The 19678-nt window shown below is 38.9% G+C and overlaps 1 protein-coding gene across 1 annotated transcript in view; it reads left to right on the top strand.

Annotated features, from left to right (window-relative positions):
* Window positions 1–19678, top strand: part of si:dkey-106n21.1 (solute carrier family 23 member 2) — a 57558-nt gene that overhangs the window by 12937 nt on the left and 24943 nt on the right. Inside the window, exons 3-5 of the mRNA XM_028585254.1 lie at window positions 11925–12082; window positions 13351–13534; window positions 16863–17044. Coding sequence (XP_028441055.1) covers window positions 11925–12082; window positions 13351–13534; window positions 16863–17044 — 524 coding nt within the window. The remainder of the gene's footprint in view (window positions 1–11924; window positions 12083–13350; window positions 13535–16862; window positions 17045–19678) is intronic.

Genomic DNA, 19678 nt, shown 5'->3' with positions numbered 1-19678 from the left:
ACTATTTTGATAATCGATTAATCGGTTTCAGTAATAAAAAAAAAAATCTCTGATTTCAGCTTCTTAAAGGTGAATATTTTCTAGTTTATTCACTCCTCTTTAACAGTAAACTGAATATCTTTGAGTTGTGGATAAAACAAGACATTTGAAGATGTCACTTTGGAACACTGATCGACATTTTTCACAATTTTTTGACATTTTATAGACCAATAACGCACCGATTAATTAAGAAAATATTCTACAGATTAATTGACAATAAAAATGATTTTTAGTTGCAGCCCTCGACTGGACCATACAGTAAATGTTCCAAAATTTGTGGAACTTTAAACGTTACATTTGTAGGTAAACATTGCAGCATTAACGTTAATGCGTCCACCTCAGCTGAGAATGGAGAAATGTCTTTGCCTTTCCTACTGTGTATTATATTATATTGAAGACAGTCGATGAGGATAACTACCCAATGATTATTGCTTTCATTATATTTCATATCACAAGACATCTGTTCTCCTGTAAATTTCGGCAGCAAAAGAAAATAAGCAGTGATGATATCATCTCTGCTGTAGTCTCACGTCACCGCCGGTATTGCGGTGATGTGGTCATCGTCACAGCCCTAGGCTAAACAACACACAACGGAAACGCAAGAACACAGTGTCTTGGGGTGTGTGGTGCTTTTTAACAATTTTTGTTAAATTGATCATGTCTTTGTCTTCCAGCGGGTAGTATGAAACAAGTTGACCGACCGCTGTGATAATTATAACTATTGGCTGCATAGTGTCTTGTTTTCTCCAACGTTTTGTTATTATTTATGTGCATTTCTTTGAAGGAAAAATTAAGTCAACTCACAATTTGTAACACATCAAAGGTAAAAACTATAGCCTCGTACCCTTGAGGGAGATATTTAACAGTGATTTAATACATCCTTTGCATGTTGTTCATTATGGCATCATTTATGTACGCAGTTACCTCTTGTTTTAGGGCAAAGATTTGTCTTGTTGTTTTGTAGCTTGCCGTGCGATATGATACCTGGCATTATTAGAATGGTGGGCTCCACTACAAGTTCAAGACTAACAGATTTAAAACACAAAACTGGAAGAAGAAAAAAAAAAACGTTACATTTGGTTGAAAATAAGTATGTGTATCTTAGTTTGTGAGTCACATGTACATCATTTGTGAATATGATGTACATGTACAGTATATTGAGCCAAAAAAACTATTTGAAATAAATATTTTTACATACTAAATTATTCTGCTACCTTATGGTAAATGGTTCCATGTGTTAAGCAACAATATATTATTGTCAAGTTAGTGTAATTATCAGACTGCGAGCTATGCCTGTGGCATTTCTCAAATTTCCAATCCTATTTCGTCAACCAAGCTTTTTTCCCCAGCATGTAGAGGCTGGTCCTTTTTTGGACAAAGATAAGATGTTGGATGGGATTTTTTTTCACCATCTGCTTTAAACAAAAAAAAGAAAAAAGGAATTATGAATTACTTAGCTTTGTTCATCCTGGAAGAACAGCACCCTCTTCCTGCTTTGTGCCCTAAAAGCCATCCATCAGATCTCAGTGGCTCTCAAGTGTAAATTTTTGAGTAACTCAGTCATGTTCTCAGCACAACAATGTGGTAATGAAGTGTCAAGTTATGTGGTCAATCGTATTAGGATGTTTAAACAATGCTTGTTATACAGTACAGTAGTTAAAACATTTCACAGTACTTCACATTTTTATGTGAACATGTATTAGGTCCGTAATCCACAGGGATTAGACTACATAGACATTAATCCTGACATCCTATGATCCAGCAGTTGTCAACATGTGACGATGATTTAGACTCATGAATCTCATGTTGGAGGACAAAACTTGTTTCAGAGTTCTTACTCGCAATTTCCACCAACTGCAGAACATCTGCAGATCCGCTCCAGAACAGCGGCGGAGTCATTAGGTTTCCATTAAAGTCACTGTGCAACATGGCATCATGACTTTGCGTAAATATACACGCCATTTTCATAAAGCCAAATGACGTTATTGTACGCATTTTCAGCTATCCACGTGTATGCCTACGCTGTATACATATGTAAACATACCCACCACATGGCCTCGCCACGTTGCGTGTTATCGCGAGAACGCGGCGTACTATCGCGAGAACAACGTCACACGCCTGTTAAAAAAAAAAATTGTTGGGTTTAGGAAAAGAACACAGGGAAAAAACAGTGACAAAAACACGGAAAATAACGACAAAAACCCGCTTAGGAAAACAATTAGGAAAGAAACATTGGGTAAGGCTTATTAAAAAAAACAAAAAAAACAAACAACTGAAACGGCTGAAAAATCGCCAAACGCAGGATGCGAACCCGGCTCTCCCGGGTGAAAGTCCTGTCCGCCACCCCAACCTACCTCTTTACTCAATCCCCCGTTCCTTTATACTACTCGCTACAGCGGAAACTGACTCGCAATGTAGGTCAATGGCGGCCGATTTGTGTTGATATACACGCAAAAATGCGATTATGCGTCTTGATAACACACAAAAACGGAATACAAATTGGCGTGTCATACATACGCCAATTCATGAAATCAGTCTGCACTGTGTGTATTTCCACTGACTGCAGAACGTCTGCGTTCCGACTCCGTCCCAGCTCCGGCGGTCCGCAGCCCTCCGGCGCTAATACGCAGAGCTTCTATTTTTGCCGGACGCCGGAGAGCTCCGCAGCATTTCAGCGCAGGGCAGATCGTGCGGGACAGGAAGTCGAGCATAGAAACAAAATAAAACATACGGTTAATTTTCAAAATAAAATACACCGTGCTCATGGCGGATCATATTTCCCTGCACTACACCTTGAAAACGTCATAATGGATGGAAACAAACTGTTGTTGGTTTTTGTGGTTCTGTTCATAGAAACTGCCTCCTGTTATATCGCGCAATCATACGTGCATTTGCAAAATCTCGTGGGTCCTCGTGACTTCAGCTGTCAGTCATGGCTGCATGCGGATTAGTTGTTATAGGCAGACATCCCAGATAAAGGAAGGGGCTCTCCACAGAAAAATTAAAGATTAAGAGAATAGTTATAATATACAGGGTAATATACAGACAAAATGGACATGATTAAAGGTCTTGCTTGAGTCTACATAAAAAAAAAAAAAAAAAAAACAGAAGGTCAGGAGTTTGATGAGTTTAAGCAGCCATGCCATTTGAACCATTTAATAAAATTTGTCACAAGGAAGCCCTGCGAATAACGGATAAATGTTGAAGAGTTGGTCATGAATCACCAATCGAGAATATTTTAGAGTGTAATATTTTCCGTGACTGTTTAGTTTTTTTCTTACCATGGTGAAGAAGCAACGTATCACCGCGGTATTGCGATTAACCGCAACGCCCTTACAAGAGAAGCGTATGTTAGAGCGAGAATGGCGGGCTGCCATGAGTGAGTGATGTCAGTGCCCGTGTGGTCGCGCAAGGGAGAGCGAGCGGTAACGGAGAGTAGTAGTGTATGAGTGCGGCTGTGAGGAAAAGCGAGAGGAAAAAGAGATAGCAAAGATGATGTAAAGTGAGGTAAAAGTGACCATTAAAACAACAAGTTTGAGATTTTCAAGACACGGTGGCTTTATCTGTTGTCAATACTGCCGGTAAACTGAATGGCGTTATCCCCAAAAAACATCGGCTAAAACCTTAAACTTAATTTGTTCAATTTTATTTCTGTGTCATGCCAACCACTTGGCCAATCCCATGTTGGATTACAAGACATCACAACCCTATTTAACAGACATCTTCCGGTCGCATATACAAATCATTTGGAGAAATACATGAATACAAAAAAATATATATATATATATATATATATATATATATATATATATATATATATATATATATATATATATATATATATATACTGTATATATATATATATATACACACATACAAACAATACATCATCTACAAATCAAGTAAAGAGCTTTTTTTCTCTTCTCCCAGGCTTTCTCAAGATAACTAATTTATATGTTTCACATGTGAACACAACATATGTTGCAGCCATAGCTGTATAAAAAGATTGCAGCACAGTGTTTCCATTTCAGCTCAATGTGAGAGTCTTGACTGAGTTTTGGCATCATTTATGGCCGCACTGCTTTCTCTCCTCTCCGTTGATCTAATCCACAAACAGTTCAGAAGGCTCTATTGTCAATAAAGTTCAAATAAAAAATAAAATTTTGCAGACAATGCCGGGAGAAGACACTTCGCGGCACAGCGGTCTAGCCAAGGGGGTAAGCTTTGCTTCAGAACTCGAACCTCCTATGGCGCCATTTTGATGCTACAAAGCGATCACCTCCCGTTAGCATTCCATTGACTGCCGTTCATTTTGACGTCACTTTGACAGTGAATAACATTACATCTGAAGCGTTTAAAGACTATTTATCCATTGTTTATTTCTAAAGAAACACGACAATGTATAAAAGGCTCCATTACCTTGTATCTCACGTTATGGCTCCGTAGCAGACATTTTTGTAAAAATATGCTAACGATTGTGTCACATAGTAGAGGAATTACCGTATAGTACAGGAGAAGTGTTCAGGCAGTTTCGACTTACATGAGCTGTTTAGGTTTAATTACTAATGTTAACTAGCATTTTAGTTAGCAATAATTAGCCTGTCCCCATGTTATCTCCTTACATGTAACTACGCTCTCCATCTCTGTAAAATTGGGAATGATTGAGATTTCTCTTGGTACAGCTACCAGAAGACTTCCAACTTCCAGACAGGTTGCTCACGTCACATTTACTTCGTCTCTCTCAGTTGGAGGCTGCGCAGTAACGTTCAGCGCTCACCGGAAAAGTGCTTCTAATATCCTTCACTGGTCTCCGTCCAGAGCAACGGGATCTGCTGGTCCATTCTTATATACTGTGTATGGGTCTAGCAGCTGAGCAGACAGAGAGCAGAGAAGGCGACTCAACAGTCCGCTAACTTGTTGCACTCTCTACCAATATAAGATGCGTTTTTTTGTTGGGATTAAGAAGGAAACTCCGCTAACTGCTAGGCTAATGTGCAATGGTAAACATTGCATCATTAATGTTAATGTGTCCACCTTGGTTAAAAACGGAGAAATGTCTTTGCCTTTCCTACCGTGTTTTATATTAAACGTTACCTGTAGAAATTATTCATAATCTGACACACAAAAGAAATTCCCCATATAGCCTATTTAATGGACTGTCCATCCTCTTGTGCAAAGCTGAAGTGACGGGAAATGTAGGTTTTTTTCCTCCATAACCTCCTGAATATAGGATAGAAGACAGTCGATGAGCATAACTACCCGATGATTATTGCTTTTATTATATTTCATATCACAAGACATCTGTTTTCCTGTAACTTTCGGCAGCAAAAGAAAATAAGCAGTGATGATATCATCTCTGCTGTAGTCTCACGTCAACGCCGGTATTGCGGTGATGTGGTCATCGTCACAGCCCTAGGCTAAACAACACACAACGGAAACGCAAGAACACAGTGTTTTGGGGTGTGTGGTGCTTTTTAACAATTTTTGTTAAATTGATCATGTCTTTGTCTTCCAGCGGGTAGTATGAAACAAGTTGACCGACCGCTGTGATAATTATAACTATTGGCTGCATAGTGTCTTGTTTTCTCCAACGTTTTGTTATTATTTATGTGGTTTTCTTTGAAGGAAACATGAAGTCAACTCACAATTTGTAACACATCAAAGGTAAAAACTATAGCCTCGTACCCTTGAGGGAGATATTTAACAGTGATTTAATACATCCTTTGCATGTTGTTCATTATGGCATCATTTATGTACGCAGTTACCTCTTGTTTTAGGGCAAAGATTTGTCTTGTTGTTTTGTAGCTTGCCGTGCGATATGATACCTGGCATTATTAGAATGGTGGGCTCCACTACAAGTTCAAGACTAACAGATTTAAAACACAAAAATGGAAGAAGAAAACCAAAAAACAAGAAGAGAAGTTTAGTAAGAAAGTATTTTTCCCCCAGTTAGACCAATTACTTTTACAGCTGCAACAACTTCTTTTTTTAACAAGGATCATTACTTTTCCCCAGCTTTTCAATTTTTAGAACCCATTGCATCTTACTTCCTGTTTTGAGTATAAACTACATCCATTTCTGACCATGTACCCAGTTATGAAAGCTTGTGTTTTTTATATGAACATTATTTGTATTTGTATTATATTTGATGATTGATGAACAAGCAGAAATGCCAAAACTCTTCTGGGTCAGGTTTCTCAAATGTAATTACAGTATGTGCTGGTTTTCTTATCTTTCTAAGACAGTAAACATCTTTGGTGTTTAGACTGTTGGACGTCATGAACTACAAACATTTAGTAACATGATGCCACTGAATCTACTAAAGAAGTATATTACTGGGGCTGCCTTGCTGGTTTAGTGATGAGGCTCAACTGAAAGTTTTTTTGGGCTGATACATCTTTTTGGACAGCCACAAGCCAAATTAGCAAGCCCTTACTGTAGTATCTCCATTGCCTTGCCAAATAGTTTTCTTGCTCTTGGGTGAATTACTGGAATTGTTGGGTCTTTGTAAATTATAGAGTGTGGTCTAGACCTACTTTATGTGTAAAGTGTCTTGAGGTAACTCTTCTTATGATTTCATACAATACAATTGAATTGAATTGTTTTAGTTGTTGGTATGAAGTCTTGTCTTGGTTATAGGTATTTGTATTTTTGTGGAAAAGAAGAAAAATGACACAACTGAAACCATGATAGATGAAAGCAATGACCAGTTTAGGGTTTATAAACAAAGCTTTGTGCCGGATGAAGATCTTTCATTGGCCACTTTAAAGTCTCTTTCATAAGGGGAAGAGTAGTTGAGCTATACATTCCCAGGTGGATGGCATGCTGTAAATTCCCAGGGTGACTAAAAACAAAGTCAAAAGACCACATGTGTCCATGTTATCGGGGTCACCTCAGAGTCACAAAAGCCTGCCCTTTCTATTTATCACATTATTAAATAGCATACAAATCTGCAGGATTTTTTGACCGTTCACTAACCACCGAATCTGAATGTTGAAGGGCACGTCACCGGGGGTTATCAGGTTGTCTCCTCCTTGCATTTCATTTTATTTAGACCCTGATTCTTTGAGAAGACATAGGAGTAGTTATTTCCAGCATCTGGCCCCCCTTTAACCTTTATCTACTCAATCTCACACCCACACCTACTGACAGAGATTGTTCCACTTTATACCCCTGAAGAAATTCCAGGTATCCTCTCAAATACTGAGAAATTTCTACTCCTTCCAGAGCATCCTGCCTATGGGTATTTACATAAGGCGCCACAAGAAAAAGGCTGGGAGAATCATTACAGATTCCACACCACCCGGGAAACATCCTTTTCTCCCTGTTGAGGTCAGGACAAAGGTACCGGATACACCAGGCCAGCACTCAGAGGCTCAGTAGGAGCCTCTACCGTGAGGCTCCTAGGATCCCAAATAAGGGCACTGCCTATGACTGCCCCCCCCTCCTCCCATCATACACACATACAACACTTATATATTTATTAGTAGTAGTTTTTATTGCATAAATTGAAGGAACTATATTATATTACACTCACCTAAAGGATTATTAGGAACACCATACTAATACTGTGTTTGACCCTATCCTATCAATATGGCCCAACATTTCTAAAGAATGCTTCCAGCACCTTGTTGAATCAATGACACAAAGAATTAAGGCAGTTCTGAAGGCGAAAGGGATCCCCCACACCATTACACCACCACCACAAACAGCCTGCCCAGTGGTAACAAGGCATGACAGATCCATGTTCTCATTCTGTTTACACCAGATTCTGACCATCTGAATGTCTCAACAGAAATCGAGACTCATCAGACCAGGCAACATTTTTCGAGTCTTCAACTGTCCAATTTTGGTGAGCTCGTGCAAATTGTAGCCTCATTTTCCTATTTTCAATGAGTGGTACCTGGTGGGGTCTTCTGCTGTTGTAGCCCATCTGCCTCAAGGTTGTGCGTGTTGTGGCTTCACAAATGCTTTGCTGCGTACCTCGGTTGTAACGAGTCAAAGTTGATATTCTATCACCTGGAATCAGTCGGCCCATTCTCCTCTGACTTCTAGCATCAACAAGGCATTTTTCGCCCCCCAGGACTGCAGCATACTGGAGGTTTTTCCTTTTTCAGACCATTCTTTGTAAACCCTAGAAATGGTTGTGCGTGAAAATCCCAGTAACTGAGCAGATACTGGTCTGAAATACTCAGACCAGCCAATCTGGCACCCTGCTTAAAGTTGCTTAGATCACCTTTCTTTCCCATTCTGACATTCAGTTTGGAGTTCAGGAGATTGTTTAGACCTGGACCACACCCCTAAATGCATTGAAGCAGCTGCCATGTGATTGGTTGATTAGATAATTTCATGAACGTGAAATTTAACAGGTGTTCCTAATAATCCTTTAGGTCAGAGTATATTTAATATGATTCAATATGATTTCACATGTGTGTGGCACTCAACCCAAAAACCCATTAGTTCCTACTCAAGATGGACATGTTTAAAAGCAGGTCAAACAAGTATATAGTTTCACTTTTTAAAAAACCCAAATAATTTCCTGAAACATCTGGACATTGTAATTTATAGTAACAAAACGTTACTCAAAATTTACAGGATTAAATATTGCATTTGTCAGGGACTTTTTTGTGTCATGGATTAATAAAAATGTTGTGTGTTATTGAGCATTCCAGCATGTACCTGTATGTGGGATTTACTCAAGTAAACTACAACTGCCATGTTCATTGTAAAGACGGGACATTACCCAACCTGTGCAATAGTGTGGCTCAGTGCTGTGTTTTTCACTACAGTTTGGTTTATTTATTGTCATCACATAATTTCTGTATTAGATTCGGTGTAATACATATTTGAAATGGTCTCCTGGAGCATATTAAGATATATATTGTGATCATTTCAAACATATTAAGTACTTTTGGTGTCATAACATTAACAAGGAAAGCAATCGGTCCATGGTCACAGCCACCAAGAGAAGATCAAAAATATATTTTAGGTTAAGATTTTGGGTCTGTCAAATTCAGATGGTTATACATTTACTGTTGATGACATGAGACCGTTTAAGCAGCCTTATTCCCAAAGAAGATCTCCCAGTTTCCTTTCATCAAACTGACAACAAGCATCTCTCTTTGACCTATGGGAGTTGTAGGTTTGAAAAAGACCCCCATAAATCTGGAAAAGGCCTATTAACATCTGCCTTTAATTTTTTTTCCTTTATCTTTTGGATCAATGAAATCTCAGCCACCACCAACTCCCCCACCCCCCTCAACACACACATGCACACACATGGTTAGAGTGTGCTGACTGTGGAAGTATGTTTAATGACAAAACATCTTTAGAGTTAAAAACTGAGCGCTATTCTGCTATTCTGAGTCTGCTCCTTCAGTTTTCTCCAGTTCTACTGGCAGCTGAGCCCTTGGGATTGCAAGAGGTCACTTGTCATAACATGAAACTAAGACAGCCACTATGATATCGAGCTAGTAACTACTTCTAAAGTAGTTAACTTTGGTTTTGGTTTCCTAAACTAAACGAAATCTTGAGAGATGGCACACAAGAAAATGTTTATGTATAATTTTTTAATTGTCCTTTTTAACAGTTTACACACCACGTGAGAATCAAGCCGATTTAGGGCTTGATTTCCCCCTCCTAATAATCAGAAAAGCCCAAATTTTTTTATGCTTTTACAGATTATCTTGCCAGATTCTCCTGTTGTGCGAGGTACGTTAAGAGTGTTTTTTACATCCCCAACCTGCTCGGAAGTCCATCCTGGCCACAGCAATTTCAAATCGCAAATATTAAACATGTTCAATATTTACGTATGTGGGAAACTCAGCAATTTCCCCCAGAAGCCTAGCCCGGACAGCGCGGCTAGATGTCACCATGTTTTCATACTCTAAAGTTACATTGGCACGAGTTTTGAAATTCAGGACTCTGGGTGCTTGTTAATGGAATCTGTTTGTGTGTGCTGTGCTGTTCTGGCCCCACACACTATAGGAACAAAACTGTTAAATCTTTCATTGCATGTCGTTATGTCCTTCACAATTTCAACATCTGTTAAGATTTAAAAAATCTTTTAGTGTGGGCAAGGCATACAGTAAGGCACTGGATCAGACCACACTAATAGTTGTATTGTGTTTCGTTTTAGAAGGCGATGATAAACAACTTGTTCAGCTGTTAAAGGTGGAGAACACCCACACAATGTGATCTGGCATTGAGCTGATGTGCCAGGTACAGTATTATCACAGCTTTCCAAGCTACTGCCGAGCTACACAGGGTGGCCTCTTTCCTCCTAATCTGAACTAAAACAACACTGACATAGGGGTGCGCGGCTGCTTAGTGGTTAAGGCGCATTTAATGTGATTGCAGCATCCAAAGTTTGGTTCCGTCCTTGGACCTTTGTTGCGTGTCATTACAAATCAGTAGGGCTGAAACGATTCCTCGAATTACTAAAAATCCTCGATGCAAAATTATTTGCCTCGAAGCTTCATTTAATCAATGTTACCAACGTTGTATCGCTCACGGTGTTTCCGCACGGATGATTGTTACTGTCACACACCGACACAACCGGTGCAGATTACAAAATGAAGAAAGAAAGCGTAAATAGCGAGGGGCTAAGAGAAGAGACAGGCTGGAGAAAACAACAGAAAGTGTCCAAATCGGAATCAGTTCAAACTTAATTAAAACGAAAACTCTGTACAGTATGTCTACTGCAAAATCAAACTAGCTTACCACAATAATAGCACGTCAGTGCTTCAGCACCTCAACAGAAAACATGGAGTCTAATTTAAATCATCCATTCCACGACGCAGACCCGACAAAAGTAAATCACAGAGTCGTATGACTCTGTACGACGATGAAACTACACCAAACACAACTACCAAAAACAAAGACAAGAAAATAGGTAGTGGTGACCACAATTTGATCTAAAGAGCTGACGCGTTGACTATCCCTTCGGAAAAACAACTGATTGTTGCGTGCCATTTTCTCTCACTCTCTCTCTTCACGGAGAAACAGCTGATCAACGATCTACTAGCATAAGTGTAACAGAGCTGTGTAGCATTGTAATTAAATATATAAATAAAATAGGTTATAGGTTATAGTATAACTAATATTTACATATAGGCCTACATACAGTCTCAGGTTGTAAATTGTAGTTCTGAAAGTTATGTTGCACAACTTAAGGTAATGTTTATGTATGTTTAATGTATGCCTTAGTTTGAGGTTGTTATTGCATTTCAGAAAATGTTTTCTTTAAAAACAATGTAATATGGCACTTAAATGCACTTAATGTTTAGTTTTTTGAGAGATGATATTGTTAGCAATGTAGGCAATACAAATGTTGCTTTTTCCGAAAATTAAACCAAACTATAGTATATTATTGCTCTTCAATAAAACAAAAGTATTTCGTATCCGATTACTCGATTAATCAATGGAATAATTGGTAGATATTTGATAGCTGCAGCCCTAAAAATCTGTTTTCTATATCCACTGAAAATACACTGTGACAAAGGCAAGCATTTTGACAATTTCAGCTGTGTGGTCTTTTTGCTGCAGACTTCTGAGTCTTAATTTGTATTATTCTATATTTCATAAAATAAACTTTATTTATTAATTTATAAATTTATTATTTATCAAGATATATATATTAGATATATATCAGCAATTATGAAGGGCTTTTAGCATCTAATTTTTCCACCATTCCTTGTAATTTAGTAAGCAATACAAATAAATGTTTTGGTTTAAAGAAACAAATACTTCCTATTTAGAATGGAGGCCAGCTAAATTCAGAGGAAACCAGAAAGACAGGATTAATTGGGTGTAAAAAAAAGAAGAAAAAAAAAGTACCCCTTCAAAGAGTCACCAAATTGATCCACTTTTTTCTTCATCCGCAGCATTACATCCTCGCATTCGGGGGCATCATAGCAGTCCCTTTGATCCTGGCCGAGCCCCTCTGCATAAAGGACAACAACATTGCCAAAAGCCAGCTGATCTCCACCATATTCTTTGTGTCGGGACTATGTACACTGCTGCAGACAACTATCGGTATCAGGTAACTCCCACTTATCGTCTCACAGCACCAGTAAACCGTGAAGCACGAGGCCACACAGAGATATTGACATGTACTTAAGAAGTAACACAAGTTATTGTAACCCTCTGTGGACTTATAGTTATTGGTGTGTGTGTGTGTGTGTGTGTGTGTGTGTGTGTATTCAAATTTGAAGTAGTGCTGTCAGTCAGGCAGCTACAAACTGAGAGAATGCACTGGTTAAGAATGTTCCCAAGACAAAGGGAACTCCAGCATATTTACCTTTTTCCACACCTTTTGCCCTGAATGTTTTAAACCTCTATTGATGAGGACAAGGAAGTATTTAAATCTTAATTGATTGAGAATTACATGACAGTATGCTTCTTTCGTCCAACACTTTCCCTACATACTGTACATACACTGCCTCCTTGCAAAGGTCCTGTGATGGTTTCGCAATCTTCATGCCCAGCCAAAGCGGCGATGAGCTGTATTTGCAACAGCCTGAAGCTCAGCTCAGCTCAGTTAACCAGTGAGTCACACCATCACCGGGCTCTACATGACTCTAAGAGTGGAAATGAGATTTACCCTTCAGGATGAGTTCTAAAGTTTTCCTTATCTCCAAAGTTTACGCGGCTTAATTTGTGGCTTTCCTTTCATAATCCTGGGAATCCTGAAATCCTGGGAGCTGTTTGGAAAATCCTTCTAAAACCGATGCATCAATCTCTATGCCTTACCACAGTGCAGCTGCCTCCCACACATACAGTACAGTACAATAGAGCACAGGGCTCCACGCACACTTTCCTGCCCCCACTGGTGTAACAGTAAGCCAAATAGCTAATGTTTTTGTTTGAGTTCTCCACCTACACAGTTTGGCAAAAGCTTAAAGGGACAAAAGTGGGATCCCACACTTTGACAATGAATAATAAGTAAGTCAATTTTTTTTTTTTCGAACCTGTAGAATGAATGGCTTTGTGAAACAAGGGAATATAAGGATAACAACTCAAATGGGAAATGGGTTTCCATTTCTTGCAACTTCTTGCAAAGTTTAAGTTCAGTTCTCAGAACTTTCTAAAAACTAATAAATTAAGAAATTCTGCCATTGGGTAACATAATGTGAACATTTTGAGCTGGTTTGAACGTAGGTACCTTATGTAAGCACTGTTTGTGAAGTTCTTGCTGAGATAATTTTTCTTTAAATAACCAAGATTTGTCATGGGATTTTTTTCAGTTTATCCTGGCCTAATTCGGTAATTAGACCTATGACCTCACCCCGTCACCTTACTGACTTGCAGGTTACCAATCCTCCAGGGAGGGACATTCAGTTTTATCACTCCGACCCTAGCCATTCTCGCTCTGCCGAAGTGGCAGTGTCCAGCCCCAAAAGAATCTGTCATGCTGTCCGTGCAGCTGCAGAACAGCACCAGCCCGCAGCAAATGGAAAATTCTGATGAGGTCTGGATGTCACGAATGCGTGAGGTATGTAAAATATTCACTTGAGCCAGAAGATGATTATCAGTAACTTAAGTGCTTCTGCAGGGAATCCAATCGTTCACCTTAGCAGCGCTAACAGATTTAAGAGGAACGAAGACCTGTATCATTTAGCCTCACCTTAATGTTGGCTTGACAATAGAAACTCTTGGTGCATCCAGAAAAATCTCACAAAATGTACTCATTTAAGAGATTTGCATGCCAACATTAGCAAGTACTAAAGTTAAGACTTGATTGCAGTAAATGTTCAGTACAGTGTTTTTGTCTTAAACTATGGGAGCACAAAAGAATTATCTTTATGTTTTATTGCAAAATAATGTATTTTTTTCTTTGAAGGGAAAAAAGCATGTGAAATTGTCAAAAAAAGCTAAAGACCTGAAAAAATGGTAAGCCAGGACCCGTGAAGTGTGTTTAAATGCAGTAATGCGTGAAACAAATGTCCCAAGGTGAAACAAATTGCAATTTGTTTCACCTTGGGACATTTGTTAAATAAATAAATATTTTAAGCAATTGCTTAAAATATTTATTTATTTTTAAACGTGGAAAAGTAGATAACTACACAAAAAGACTCACAAATTGTGTTAAAAATGCCATAATAAAAATAAATAAATAAAACAAAAATTATAAAGACAACTGGGAATAAAGGTGAAGTATTATCCAAACACCTAGTAGTGTATGTAAAAAAAAAAAAGAAAGGTAAAAACATGACCCAAAAACTGGAAATTTGGGGTAAACAAAAAAAAATTCAGAATTGGGTGAAATAATACCCATAAATTGTGTTCAAATGCTAAGAGTTTGTGTGAGTAAACATTCACATTTGGGGTTACATTTGGGTAAAAAAAACAAAAAAACACCCCAAACCCTCAATTTTCGGTTTAAAAACTTTAGGTTGCCCCACAAATTAATGGATTTTATGAAAAAGCAATCATAATAATATATCATAACATTTAATTCAAAGAAAAAAAAATGTCTGTCATAAATGATAACTGTCATTATAATAATACAGTATATACTTTATTTCCGTCATATAAGGTGTTATATTGCCATAACAGAGCTCTTTCAATGTTCGAGTGGGTACAGCAGGCTTTAATGTGAATTTCCAGAAGGATTCATTATCTGGAATTTCATGTAAATCAATTTCAGCTTATAGCTTGTTAAATATGTTGTTCTCTCATATCTCCTCCTTGTCGGCAGGGTTTTGCACAACATTTTTCCCTGTTGCAACATATTACAGATGCATGTTTCTAAAGGGGGAACCTCTAAAGGAGATCCTACAGTTACTACACATTTCCTGTTTAAGCTTTCAGAGTCTACTAGTGTCTGCAGCAGGGAATGTTTCCCATGTGCTCTGAAAAAAGATTAGAACAATAGTTCCCAATTCTTTACTTTTGTAGATACAAATATTTTTAAGTAGATTCTACAATAGTCATAAGTCATAGTCCCATTTTAGCAAGAACCTTTTTTTAAACTTTGAGAACAAAATGAAGTTGTTTTTCAAACAATATTTGGTGAACACCGTGGTTAGTCACCATTATCAGGAAATGACAAAATAAATGCCAAAACATGAAGATATGAAATATAAAAATACACTGGCGTTAATAGGTTAGAAGCCGTTGGAATAGTAATACACCATTATCTAGAATCTATGCTCTATAAGGAGGATGATAAGTAAAAAACAACTACTGCTTTATGAAACGGACAACTAACATTTATGTACAGTACAAAACATCTATCTGTAAATTGCAGGAACATCTGTATGTCTGTCTGTCTGTCTGTCTGTGTGTTATTCGCATATCTCTCGAACTGTTAGTCCGATGGATTGCAAACTTGGCAGGTGTCTTGCTATGGGCACGAGTAAGTGCAGTGCCAAGTTTGACGTTGTTTGGATTAGAAATGCAAAAGATATTGTTAAATATACAGTCTCTTGGCATGCTTCTGTCATGAATGACAATGTGTGGTGCTTTTCACATATCATCACATATTAGTTCTTGTTAGCTGAGCGAAGATGTCTCTCCCTCAGTTTCTGTAGGTTCCTATCTTGGTCATATGCTTGTTGGTCAGAGGCTTGTTCTCCATTGGTCACGATTTCGTGACAGTGTTGTCCAGCTCTCAGGTTTTATGTCAAAGTCTATGAGATCTCTCTTTAACACGTCCTTGAAGTGCAGTTTCAGTCTGCCCGTATGCCGAGTTCCCTCCTCCAATACCTTCATGAAGTACTGAGTGGGGAATGCGAGATCGTGGTATTCTGTTGACATGGCCTGCCCATCTCAGACTATTGAATTTCAGCCTTGAAGACAGGGGTTCAGAATTTGTGACAGTGAACAGTTCTTCATTCGTCATCTTGTCCTCCCAGGTCTTTCCAATAATGAACTGCAGGTTTCTTGTATGGAAAGCACTGATTTTACTCTCTGGGGGGGCGATATGTAGGCCAGGTTTCAGATCCATATAAGAGTATACTCAGTACACATGCTTCGTACACTTTAACTTTAGTTCGCACAGATAGTTGTATATTCCTCCAGACTTGTTTAGTTAGGCGACCAAAAGTAGAGGCTGCTTTTCCAAAATGAGTGGATATTTCCAGGTCTAGTGTGGTGTTGCGCATCATGGTGGATCCCAGATAGGTGCTCAGGATCCGCTCCGGAGCACCCACTGTCGAAATGATATCGGCGCCTATGCCTGTGTTTGTATTTAAGTAAGAGGCTGCTGTGGCTTGCCGTACGGGTTGAGCAGAGGCTGCACAGTTTGACCAGTGGGCAGCAGCCGCACACCAAGCTGCCAGATGGTGTCGCTAAGAACTTGTTATGTATAACTATTATCAGACCGGTCCTTGTGGCCTCGAACCCCTACAGGCCCCCCGGGAAAAGTCCTGACTCTCCCGATTGCCACTCCGCTACTGACTATGGTTAACTGCTCCTCAGATCTCTGCAGGATAACTCTCAGTTTTTTGTTGCACGACTAAAACTACTTTTGAACGTACACATGTTCCACCAAAACAAGTTCCTTCCCTAGGCTATTTTGCAGAGGCACCGTTGCTCCATCTGGCCCTTAGCACCAACGATTGTGATTGGTTTAAAGAAATGCCAATAAACCAGAGCACCTTTTTCTCCCATCCCGGAATGCTATGTGGACTAGCCAGATCCTCCTCTGCAGCGATGTGGAGGAAGGTCTGTCAAAGCGAGACTACTTTAAAGATTATACAAGTTTAAAGAGGCCTCCAGGAACACCATTGGTATGCTATATGATGCATACGTGAGTACCACAGAACTGGTACAGTATATATATCTCAATTGTGTCCGTCTTGCCATGTCTTCCACAGATTCAGGGGGCCATCCTTGTGTCCTCTCTGCTCCAGATCGTCCTGGGTTTTTCTGGGCTGGTGGGTCTTGTGCTGAAATACATTGGCCCGCTGGCTATCGCTCCCACCATCAATCTCATCGGCCTGTCACTGTTCATTGAAGCTGGGAAGAAGTCTGGAGGTCACTGGGGAATAGCTGCTCTGTGAGTGGATGTGTTTTAAATCTGTGTATTGCACAAAATATATGAACATATTTGTATAGCAAAGGATATGTGTATATGTTCTCCAATCTACAGATAGGTAGGTAAAGGAAAAAAGCAGTTTTGTTTTTCAGGCAAAAGTAGCTCAAATGTTTTTGCTTCTATGTGACTCAGATCGATTTTTGCAGTGTAAACAGCACGACTCACATGGAATCTGATCTTTTTATTTCTGATTTGGGCCCCTTTTTGTATGTGGTCCTAAATCAGATACAGATTAGATTTTTTCTAGCATCGTAATTTATGCAACTTTTACTGTACGTCACTCTAGGCCCCTCGCAAATTTTGATCTGGCTCAAATATCAATTTAGGTTTACAATAAATTTGGGCCCGCCTAGTTGCGCTCCAAACCAAAAAGTTTTCAAACTACAATTACGCAAATCTCAAAGCAGAATTTGTCATTCTATAAGCAGCCATTGCTCCACAAAAAAAACGTAATTGCTGCTGTCCTTCTCCTCATCCTCATTATCATCTGCTCATGAATTTGCTGGCTTCCAGTGTGCATCAATTTATACGTGTAAACTCTAACTTCAGTGGCATCCATCTTTACTTCCATACTACTTTTACTTCTTTTGGGCATGTGGGTTAGTTCAGGACCATGACCAGTTCACACTAGAATTTCATATTGGCCACATAAAAAAAATTAAAATCTGATCCGTGCAATAAAGCCGATTTGAGGTGTGAACCTAGCCTTGTTCACCACAAACCTCAGAGCTTCAATTTGTCTCTGAATTTCAGTGACGGGATCAATACCATTCCACCAAAATATATTTTCTCATTTTATGTTTTTATGATGACCCCTGTCCAAGTCCCAAATCTCCCACACATGTTCAACTGGGTTGAGATCTGGGGATTGTCAGGTCCCATAGCATATTATTCACATCATTCTCATCATACAGTGTAAGAACCCTTAATAGCTTTTTTGGAAACATCTGTATTAGATTTCTCAACTCATTTATTCAGGTTTATCCTTTCCGTCTGTTTTCTGTCATCTGTCTGTGTCTAAGGCTGTATTTACTGTAATGTATTGTACGTCTCTCATAGCATAGATAGGAGAAATGATAAAATTGCAACACTTGACTGACACAATAAGATTCATGTGGATATTATTATTCTCCATTTATGTTACCTCTAGCTAAAATGTTTTAAAACAACATCAGTTTTAATTTTCATTTTCACGTTTTAGATCTATTTCTCTTTTCACTCCAACGACACAACTGGTCAAAATACTATTCTGTCTTACGGAGGTTAAATCTTGGCTCTCTCAAAACATTCTTCAGTTAAACTCAGATCAAGTCAGTAGCCATTATCGTAGGGTCCAGGCCCCTCTAGTGGGTATCAAATCCCAGCGCACAAATCTGGGTGTTATCTTTGGACTGAATTTGACCATATGGTGAATTGTTCAATCGTGCTCTATGCAACTTCGTAAAATCTCGAAAATTTGATAGTTTTTTAAGAATCTAGAAACTTTCATCAATGCTTGTATTACATATCGCTTAGACTAGTCTTACTCACTGTATTCCTGTCTCACTCAATATAGTCTTGCATTGCCAGACCTTCCTCTGCACAGCGCTGCAGAGGAAGACGAAATATGAAGACATGACGTGTGTGTGACTCGAACATCTAACATTTACCAACAAAACGTACAGCGAAAGACCGTGCAAAACATTTCAGACCGTCCTGCCAACCTGTATACATTTTAACATCAATGTAGACTGTAACATTTTAAAAGTCGCTGAAGTTGCTGCTGTTTTAATCCTGGCTGTCGGCTCTCTGCAGCGGGTGGGGCTGTTGCTCCGTTCCCCCCGCGACTGATGCTTGCACACACACACAAACACACACGGTGGATGCGCTCGTTGTAAGTGCAATGATAAGTTAAAGTCAGTACTTAATCAAACCATATGAATGTGTGTCCCAGGCCAGGATAGGAAATTAACTAACAATGTAAAGATCAACACGCCACTGACACATATGTTCAAATTTGATTCATTCAATAAATTATTTTTTGTCTTAAATCCACCAGCCATTATCATATTATACCAACATTTGCAGCATGCTGAGCTTTTTTGGTAAGGTTATTAGGAAATCTCATAGCAGCATAGCATGTTAGCATTTACAAATGCAATACAGCAAGATAAGAAATAAGAACTCGTGGGGAGCTAATAATATAACCAGAAACAGAAGTCGAATCTAATTTCTTTGCTTCTGTGCTGCAAAATGTCTGTATTCATTCAGTATCTAAATGTCTGGTTTTCACCCACTGTTTCTTTATCAAAGCAGTCATGTTCCTAATTTAAATCCACCTACTCTCCACAACTACTGTAACTCAATATGCTACATTAACCCTACTTTCATTCACCTTTGCTCCTGACCTGTCCAACTCCATGAAATCTGTCTTCATTTACCGCCACCATCTCCAGATAATGCAAACTAAAGTCATTACACAGAGTGAGCCTTGTGGGTTTGAAAAGGTTCAGCACATCCATCTTCTGGTGGTATGGATGGTCAACAGTCATATCCTTCTTAGCCCCAGTGTACTGACACTGCCCATGGAAAACAAGCCATATAGTAGTAGATAAA

The sequence above is a fragment of the Perca flavescens genome, chromosome 8, assembly GCF_004354835.1.
Source record: "Perca flavescens isolate YP-PL-M2 chromosome 8, PFLA_1.0, whole genome shotgun sequence".
NCBI classification, from domain to species: domain Eukaryota; kingdom Metazoa; phylum Chordata; class Actinopteri; order Perciformes; family Percidae; genus Perca; species Perca flavescens.
This window is presented reverse-complemented; position numbering and strand designations above follow the sequence as displayed.